General features: G+C 48.3%; 1 protein-coding gene across 1 annotated transcript; it reads left to right on the top strand.

Annotated features, from left to right (window-relative positions):
• Nucleotides 1-995: 995 nt before the first annotated feature.
• LOC103779540 (receptor-type tyrosine-protein phosphatase epsilon-like) lies at nucleotides 996-9,223 on the top strand (the record flags this gene model as incomplete). The annotated part of the gene is made up of 6 exons (XM_008947209.1): nucleotides 996-1,156; nucleotides 4,177-4,312; nucleotides 5,030-5,179; nucleotides 7,273-7,366; nucleotides 8,041-8,117; nucleotides 9,089-9,223. Coding segments are annotated over 6 exons (753 nt in total), but the record flags the coding sequence as incomplete, so codon positions are not given.
• Between the last annotated feature and the right edge of the window lie 172 nt (nucleotides 9,224-9,395).

Here is a 9,395-nt window from a genome sequence, read left to right as displayed (position 1 = left end):
CCCTTCCAACCCAAACCATTGTGTGATAAGCTGGAGGGCTGGGAGTTTTCAGAGTGGACCTGGCTGCCTCTCACTCCTTGACCCCTGCTGAGCACATGTCTGTAGGGTTGGGTTATCTATGGGTGGAGACCAGGCCACCTTAGAAAACCAGTTGGCCTTCTCCAGTTGGAAAGAGATGTCCTTGACCTTGGCTGGAGGCTGGGAGCCTGTGGGACACATCTGCTCACCTTCGGGTGAGGTTGTGGGGAGTGCACGTGGGTGAAATGCTGCTGAGCTCCTGTGGTCCTTGTCCTCCTGAAGCCTGGCTCAGAGGATGAGCCTGGCAGCAGCTGGCCACCAGAGGGGCAGCCCTTCCACACGTGGTGTGACAGAAGGTGATTCTATGATTCTATGATTCTATGATTCTATGATTCTATGATTCTATGATTCTATGATTCTATGATTCTATGATTCTATGATTCTATGATTCTATGATTCTATGATTCTATGATTCTATGATTCTATGATTCTATGATTCTATGATTCTATGATTCTATGATTCTATGATTCTATGATTCTATGATTCTATGATTCTATGATTCTATGATTCTATGATTCTATGATTCTATGATTCTATGATTCTATGATTCTATGATTCTATGATTCTATGATTCTATGATTCTATGATTCTATGATTCTATGATTCTATGATTCTATGATTCTATGATTCTATGATTCTATGATTCTATGATTCTATGATTCTATGATTCTATGATTCTATGATTCTATGATTCTATGATTCTATGATTCTATGATTCTATGATTCTATGATTCTATGATTCTATGATTCTATGATTCTATGATTCTATGATTCTATGATTCTATGATTCTATGATTCTATGATTCTATGATTCTATGATTCTATGATTCTATGATTCTATGATTCTATGATTCTATGATTCTATGATTCTATGAAAAGTGCAAAGCCCAACTCGGGGCCTGTGTGTTCCCTGCAGCTCCAGGAGGGCTGCAAAGCCCCCAGGCTGGTCACCCAGCTTCACTTCACCAGCTGGCCTGACTTTGGGGTGCCCTTCACACCCATTGGGATGCTGAAATTCCTGAAAAAAGTCAAAACAGTGAATCCTGCCCACGCTGGACCCGTCGTGGTTCACTGCAGGTAGGTGTCTGCTCCTCAAGCCAGCCTCTTGGCTTGGCCTGGAGTCCTCTGTCTCATGTCAAGGCTGTGTTTTAATCTGCTCTTGACAGGCTGCAGAGTTTGTGTGTGTGTATGTGTATATATTAGGGTCACAAAAATGATGCAAGGGCTGGGAGGCCAGGGGTGGTTCAGCCTGCAGAGGAGAAGGCTCCAGGGAGACCTTCTGGTGGCCTGCCAGGACTTCAAGGGGCCTCCAAGAAAGCTGGGGATGGAGTTTTGAGCAGGGCCTGTTGTCACAAGACAAAAAGGGATGGTTTGAAACTAAAAGAGGGAGATTTAGACTAGAGAGAAGGGAAGAAATTCTTTCTAGGGAGGGTGGTGAGCCCCTGGTCCAGGTTGCCCAGAGAGGTGGTCGCTGCCCCATCCCTGGCACCATCCCAGGGGAGGTTGAATGGAGCTCTGAGCACCCTGCTCTAGCTGCAGATATCCCTGCTCAGAGCCTGGAGATTTGGACTAGATGACCTTGAAAGGTCCCTTCCCACCCAAACCACTCCATGATTCTATGACTGACTTACACATCTCTCTTTATACACCTAACAGACAATAATATGCTGAGCTTTTGGAGAGCCCAGGCTAAAAAACCCCTTCCAAAGATCTGCCTCTGCTGCCTCTTTAATACTCAAGCAGAAGCTGTTGTTGTTGGGGGTGTTTTTTTTGGAATCCCCAAGTGATCTCCAGAGTTGGGTATAAATAAGTTCTTTCTGAGAAAAACAGGCTTGTCATCCAAATCTGTGACCTTTGCCACCCAGCTCTCCTCTGAGAGTTCATCCCCCTCTTCTCCCACAGTTAAATTGTGGTTTGCTCTGCAAATAGCCTTCAAATGCTTACAAAGTTTTGAAGGCAGGCTCAGGTTTAAGGGATCTAAATGTGCTCTGTGCCCCTGCAGGATGTATTCCCCTGGGTGAATGTCCTGCTGCTGAGGGCTTGTGCTCTTGGAAATCCTACCTCAACAGGGGTTTAGGAGAACTGGGCACAACTGAGCAAGGAGTTCATGAGGTTAGAACAAAAGAAAGACCAGAGGCTTTGTCTTTCTGGGCCTTGTTTTGAAGGAAATGGTTGTAGGTTGATGTATGGGTCTCTTTTTGGTGGAGAAATAAGCTCCAAGAGGCCTTGGGTTGTGTGAAAGGAGCATGTTTGTCCTGGCCAAGCCAGCCTGGCTTTGATTCTTCATTTCCAGCCTTGCTAGGGTTCATCTTCTCTCAGCTGTCGTGCAAAAGAGGCTGAAAGAAAAGCATTAAGTGGAGAAAAAAAAAGATTTTTAGTCCTTTCTCAGTCTTCCCTTTGAGAAACCCACAATATTTTTCTAGCCTGTTGCCCTGGTGTCCTGTGCAGCCTCACACTGGGCTTGAGCTTCCTCCTGCAGCAGCAGGAAACTCTGGGCTTAGCTGAATCAGCAGAATTAGAGACAGAAGAAAGGGAAATCTCCAATCTCTTACTAAAACCCTGCAGAGATTTCAGTGTGATGACCCAGGGGGGGAAGGGAACAGCCCCGTGCTGGGGGCTGGGGCTCTACCTCAGAAGTGAAGGATGAGAGAGGTGACACTCCAGTTCCTCAACAGTTCAGGATGTGACACTGCTGAATTGTTGGGAAAAAAAAGGAAAAGGAAACTCATCACTGGTGAGTTCACCACCCATTTTTAGCATCCCCCCAGTCGTTCTGACACAAAGGGCTCCATCAGAACCTTTTGGAAGTTAATAAAACACTCAGTTAGCAGTATGGGGAGTAGAGCAGATGAAATGAGGAAGGGTGGGGAGCAGGATTTTCTGCCAATCCTTCTTTTTTTTTCCCCAGAAGTTTTCAGTGGGGTTCAAAGAGGAATGAAAGGCAGAGGGAGGGCAGGGAGCCTTGGGCACCGTGGGGTGGAGGCTGTGGTGGGCAGTGGGGCCAGGGGGAGCTGGAGGGGGGGAGCTGGAGCAGGACGTGGCTGGGTGAGGAGAGAAGGGGCTGATCAGTGCCAAGGGGTTTGGAGGCAGAAGGTCCCAGTGGGCTTGTGTTCTGGTGAGATTTTGGTGGAGGTCTGGTAGTCCTTTGGTCTGCTCATCTCCATCCTCCCTCTGGACCACGGGAGCAGGATTGCTCAGGGGCTTGGGCTGTTAAAACTCTGTGTGTGTGTCTGAGCTATGTCTTAGGCATGCCATCATTTATTTCAAGTGTTTCTTAAAGCCTTAATATTTCCTTGCTGACAACTGATCTGCAGCTTGGAGCACGCTGGGACAAGGGGAGAGGTTTTTTGGTCGTGTTTCAGAAGGTGTCTGTGGACACTCCAGCAGCTGCTGGAGAGAGAAAGCTCCCAGAAGGTGAAAGGGCAGCTCGGAAAGCCTAGCACAGGATGCCAAGCCCTTTTCCTCTGAGGGGAAGAGCTGGAAGTGCCCGGGGTCGTGTGATTGATGATGATCGTGCTCCCTCTCGTGGCTTTTGAAGGATATAGATAGAGAAAAAAGCAGTTTGGGAAATGTAGAACTTGTCAGGAGAGATTTGCACCTGACAACCGTGCAGAAAAGGGCAGAAATTAAGGAAATAAATGTCAAGCTTTAGCCTAAACTGAATTCTTAAACCTGCTCAAGCACAACTTTTTTTCCCCAGTGCCTTTTCTAACATCATTTTGAACTTATTTCAGAGCTGTTAAGAGGTGACTTTTTATCTTAAAAACTTAGAGCCCTTGTTTTGATTGGGTATTAGGGGAATTTCTTCCCTGAGAGAGTGGTGGGGCATCGAACCAGGCTGCCCAGGGAGGTGGTGGAGTCACCATCCCTGGAGGGGCTCCCAAAATAAGTCGATGCAGCACTTGAGGCTGTGTTCTAGTGGTCAGGGAGAGGTTGGGAGGAAGGTTGGACTCGTTCCTAGAGGTCCTTCCCAACCCCAGTCATCCTACGACCCTACCACGACTAAACTCAAACTAAAAAATGCAGCCATTTGCTTTTCCCTGTTGGTGTTGGGGTCATTCCAGAGGGGTTTTTGGTTGGTTTTGTCTCTCCCCAAGTGCTGGCGTGGGTCGCACGGGCACCTTCATTGTGATAGATGCCATGATGGACATGATGCATGCTGAGCAGAAGGTGGACGTCTTCGAGTTCGTGTCCAGGATCCGTAACCAGCGGCCTCAGATGGTTCAGACTGATGTAAGTGGGCTTGGGTTGCTTCAGCTGTCAGCTGCTCAGAGGACAACGTGCTTCTGGATGTCCTCTCTTGGACAGTGAACGAAGCCCAGGGGAGGGGTGGGGTTGGGGGAGGACACAGAGGCAGGTTGGGGTTGTGGAGGACACCACAAGGCATCTGATCGTCGGGTGTCGTGGCCAAGTGTCCCCAGGCACCTGAGAGGGGGATTGTGGAGAGTGTGAGCCATGCAACAGGAAAACTCTGGGTTAGCTGAGGGTGTAATTTGGTATTATTAGATTGTGGAATAAGTGAGAGGGATGAAAGGGCCAGAATTCATCATTTCACTTCTGTGTGGGCATGGCCAGAGAAGGGCAACGAACCTGGGGAAGGGTCTAGAGGCCAAGTGTGGGGAGGAGCAGCTGAGGGAGCTGGGGGTGCTGAGCCTGGAGCAAAGGAGGCTCAGGGGAGACCTTCTGGCTCTGACACCTCCTGACAGGAGCCTGGTGGGGGTCAGGCTCTTCTCCTAGGGAACAAGCCCCAGGACAACTGCAGTGGTGGAGTCCCCACCCCTGGAGGGGTTTCCAAGCCGTGGAGATGTGGGGTGAGGGACACGGGGCAGTGGGGACCTGGCAGGGCTGGGGGATGGTTGGACTGGATGATCTTAAAGATCTTTTCCAACCTAACCCCTTCTGTGGCCCTGTGCTTTGCAGGACCCTGACCTGCCTCTCTTTTCATTCCAGATGCAATACTCCTTCATTTATCAAGCCTTACTGGAATACTACCTCTATGGTGACACCGAGCTGGATGTCTCCTCCTTAGAAAAACATCTACAGACATCCCAGAGTGCAGCCCCAAACCTTGTCAAGATAGGGCTAGAAGAAGAATTTAAAGTAAGTATGAATTCCTCTGCCGTAGATTTCCAAATGTGGAAGCTTTTAAGCCAAAAAGATGCTTTAAAAGTTTAACCTGAAGAGAAAAACTCCATCAGTGTGGCACAACTGGGGTTGTTTTGTGCTCGCTGTGAATGGGTGAGGTGGAGTCAGTGAATGGGGCCTGGCTACACATCCTGTTCTGCCAGTGCTGATTCAAAGCCACCTCCTTTTATGGCCCTTTTCCTATGTGCTTTCTGTTTGTTTCTCAAAGAAAAGCAGAGTTATTCTCTGTGTGGTAGTAGATGCCAGATCAGATAGTGCTGGGGGAAGGAGCTGGGCTGGATGTGCTCCTCCTGTGCAGCTCCTTGGGCTCCTTAACTCTGTGATGACTGAGGGCAGAGGGAGCTGCAGAGGATTGACACTTCTTGGGCTGAGGCCCCAGAGCTGTCAGGAAAGAGAACAACATTAAAAAGACATTTCTCTTCAGTGGAGAAGCCCCAAATGCAGAGCTCAACCCTGCTGGCTGCCCGTGGTGGAGGTGGAAAAGAGATTTTATTGGCCTGAGGAAATAGCTGGGATTTTTCTGTGGCTTTTTGCTGTGCTAAAATAGTGATTCTATTTATAGGTCTGAAGCATTCAATGATGTAGGGGTGTTAGCTGGAGTTCTCCCTTTCCTGTAAAGGATTCAATGAATCAGAAATCAGGAAGTGGGAAAAGAATATGATGTAAAAAATAAGTCTGATGATACAGAACAAGCTCAGAAAGGGGAAGATTCTCTCTGCCTGAGGGAAGGAAGCCAATGAACACATCGTGGTCCACTTTTCTCAGGATTCCTAAGGTGGTTTCTGCTATCCACTGTGCTAGCAAAGCTTCCTTAAAGTACAGGGAGGAACACTCAGTTCTGCTGTGTGCCCTGAGCAGCTCTCAGACCCCAAAAAGAGCAGAGAGGGAGGTTGGGACCCCTCTGGGATCCCTGGCACAAAGCCTGCTGAGCACAGCACTGCACAGGACCTGGGAAGTCATCTCCCAGAAGGTGCAGAGTTTGCTTTGTGATGGTTTGTTGCCAGTGCTAGAGATCTTACTGGAACTGAGATGTGCTTCTTGAAACTCAGGACCTGGCAAAGACCTGCCTGAAAAATCTGCTGGGGGTGTGAAAGTTGAATTCATTTTATTTTAGATTGAATTTCTCTTCAATAGTTAATTCAGCTGTGGAAGTGTGGTTGGTTTCTGGTGAGTCCCACCCCAGCAGGAGCAGCCTGTTGCTGCTGTGTTGTCTGGTGGGTGTTTAGAGCCTTAAAAAAACCCCTGCAGGGGCCAGAGCAGTGGTTGGGTTGTGTGTCCTGGGAATGCTGTCAGCACAAACAGAATAAGGAATATGGAATAGGGGTCCCTTCACTAGCAGGAGCTCGACAACCTAGAGCTGAGTGAGCCCAGGAGCAAAGGACCAGAGATTTCATACTCTGAACAGGGCTGTGGTAACAGTCCTAGGAGTGAAATGAATAGGAAGAGAAATTCAGTTTCTATTTGGACCATAAAGGAAGTGATATCTGTGAAAAGAGAGTTTTTTTCAGCACTTGAGAGCCATGTGGACGTGCAAAACCTGTTGCTGCAGTGCCTGTTGGCAGGGCTGCTGCTGGAGAGGAGCAGTGGTCCCTGGCTGCTGCTTGGAAAGGAAAAAAGAAAATTAATTGGACAAAATGGGTTGTGAAAAGGTGTTTTCAACAGTGGCTAATATTTTGAAACTAAATTTGAGACATGTAGAGCTTTTCAAGGGGAGTGGGTGCTCTGAGCTTCTGAGAGCCACGCTCAGCCTGTCCTAAAGTGTCCTTGGAACAAAAAAATCAACACCAAACAGACCCAAAAATGTTCAAATCTGCTGTTGTTTTACAGCCTGTAAACTTTATTGGTACTCTCTGGCCACACATTCAGATTCTTGAGTATTTATCAGTGTGAAAAAAACGGTGTGACTGTTCTTAATCCATTTTTCTAGCTAGGGGGATGAAGGGGCTGTTGGGAAGAGTGCCTCACGTTGAGTGGGGTTCTGCACCTGACCCCTCTGAGAGCCACCTCTGCCCCCACGGGGTCTCCTCCTCCTCTCTCTCTCCTTGCAGAAGTTAACGAACGTCCGGATAATGAAGGAGAACATGAGAACTGGCAACCTCCCAGCAAACATGAAGAAAGCCAGAGTCATCCAGATCATCCCCTGTAAGAGAGCTGGGCTTTGTGCAGGGGGAGCAATGCAGAGGATTGGGGTTGGGTTGGGAGGGACCTCAAAGATCACCCAGTTCCACCCCCCTGCCATGGGCAGGGACACCTCCCACTAGAGCAGGTTGATCAAAGCTCCATCCAACCTGGGCTTGGACACCTCCAGGGGTGGAGCATCCACAGCTTCATTTTTAGCTAGAAGACACTTTTTAGGGTGTTCCCTGTGGTTTTGTTGTCCTCTCTGCAGACACGTGTGCTCTGAAGTTTCTGGAGAATTTGGGGATGCAGACAGCACCATCCTCTCCTCATGGCCTGTAAAGTCCCTGTGAAGTGTCTGCATACAGTTCAATTAATGGTTTTTCACTTGATTGTTACACATCTTACACTGAGGAGGTGTTTTCAGGACCAGCTGAAATAGTTCAGCAGTTTCCCCTTGTAAACCAACCCCTTTTGTGAGTGAAAATGAAATTTTCAGGCCATAACTCATGTGAATGAAAAAAAAAGCAGAAAAACTGGTGCCCTCCTCCACACACATTCTGAATCCTGGGGGAGATCTTTGAGCTGCCCTCTGGCTTCCAGATAAAAGATTTTGTTGCCTTTCTCCTTTCATGGGTGTAAGAGTGGAGCAGTCAAGGTGCAGCTGGCAAGAGTAAGACCAGACTTTTGTTTTTCAGATGATTTTAACAGGGTGATTCTGTCCATGAAGAGAGGACAGGAGTATACTGACTACATCAACGCCTCCTTCATAGATGTACGTATGAAAAGTGGTTCCTCTATTTCCCTCTCAAGCATTTTGGGTATTTTGCAGTTGCTGGGAAGTCTTTTTGAAGAGGCAGCATCACCTTGGCTCCTGAAGAACATCAGGTTTTTGTTGGGGTTTGGCTTAAAAAGTGGTTCCTCTATTTCCCTCTCAAGTATTTTGGGTATTTTGCTGTTGCTGGGAAGTCTTTTTGAAGAGACAGAATCACCTTGGCTCCTGAAGAACATCAGATTTTTGTTGGGGTTTGGCTTAGGGGAGCTGCTGAATAAGTTTCTTCCGTGGTGTTTTCAATTTAATTTTAAATGATTGTGTGATTTAAACACTCTGCTTGTTAGATTTATAAAGCAAGGCTTTGATTAAATTCTAAACAGGCAACAAAACAAAGGAGCTCTATGATAAACATCCAACAGTTCCATGATGGGTTGACAGATGTAGATTTGTGCTGTCCTGAGGGAGGGAAGAGGAAAAGCCCATTCTGAGCACTGGGAAAGGGCTGTGGCAGCATTTGGGAGCTGGGCTTTCCCTGGGCAGAGCTGCATTAACCCCTCACCTTCCCCTTGGAACCTGGGCAACACCTTCTGTCTGCTGAGCCTTGGTTTTATTGAAATAAGGATTGAATTCTGTCAAATCCCCCCAGTGACCAAGGAGTGTGGACACTACAGCTGTGAAGGGCACGTCAGGATGGAGCTGGAGCTCAAATGTTGACTTCAATTCCATAGTAAAGCCACTAGCTGTGGATGGTACAATCCCACCTCTTGCTCCACAACTCCATCCCTGGGCAAAGCCATAAAACACCTCTCAGGGTTGTGAATTTGGGGTGTTTTTTGCAGTGGTTGTGGCACCCAGGATCGGGTGGGGTGGGTGGCATCGCGCTGTCCCCCAGCAGGGCTCACGGGGGGCAGGGGTTTGAGCAGGGGGTCCCCTTGTTGCCTGGTGTCACTGGAGGCTGCTCTTGCCCACAGGGCTATCGCCAGAAGGATTACTTCATTGCCACCCAAGGACCCCTCCCACACACCGTGGAGGACTTCTGGAGGATGGTGTGGGAGTGGAAGTGTCACACCATCGTGATGCTCACCGAGGTGCAGGAGAGGGAGCAGGTACGTGTCCCAGAGCCAAGCAGCTGCTCTGATTCCCTGTGAAATGGGAGCATTAATGCTTGGCAAACCTTGTTGCTTATAAATTACAGAACCATAGTTAGGGTTGGAAGGGACCTTGAAGGTCCCTGAGCCCCACGGCTGACCCAGCACTGGCAGCTCAACTCAGCACCAC

Source organism: Merops nubicus, unplaced genomic scaffold, assembly GCF_000691845.1.
Source record: "Merops nubicus isolate BGI_N331 unplaced genomic scaffold, ASM69184v1 scaffold8840, whole genome shotgun sequence".
NCBI lineage: Eukaryota > Metazoa > Chordata > Aves > Coraciiformes > Meropidae > Merops > Merops nubicus.
This window is presented reverse-complemented; position numbering and strand designations above follow the sequence as displayed.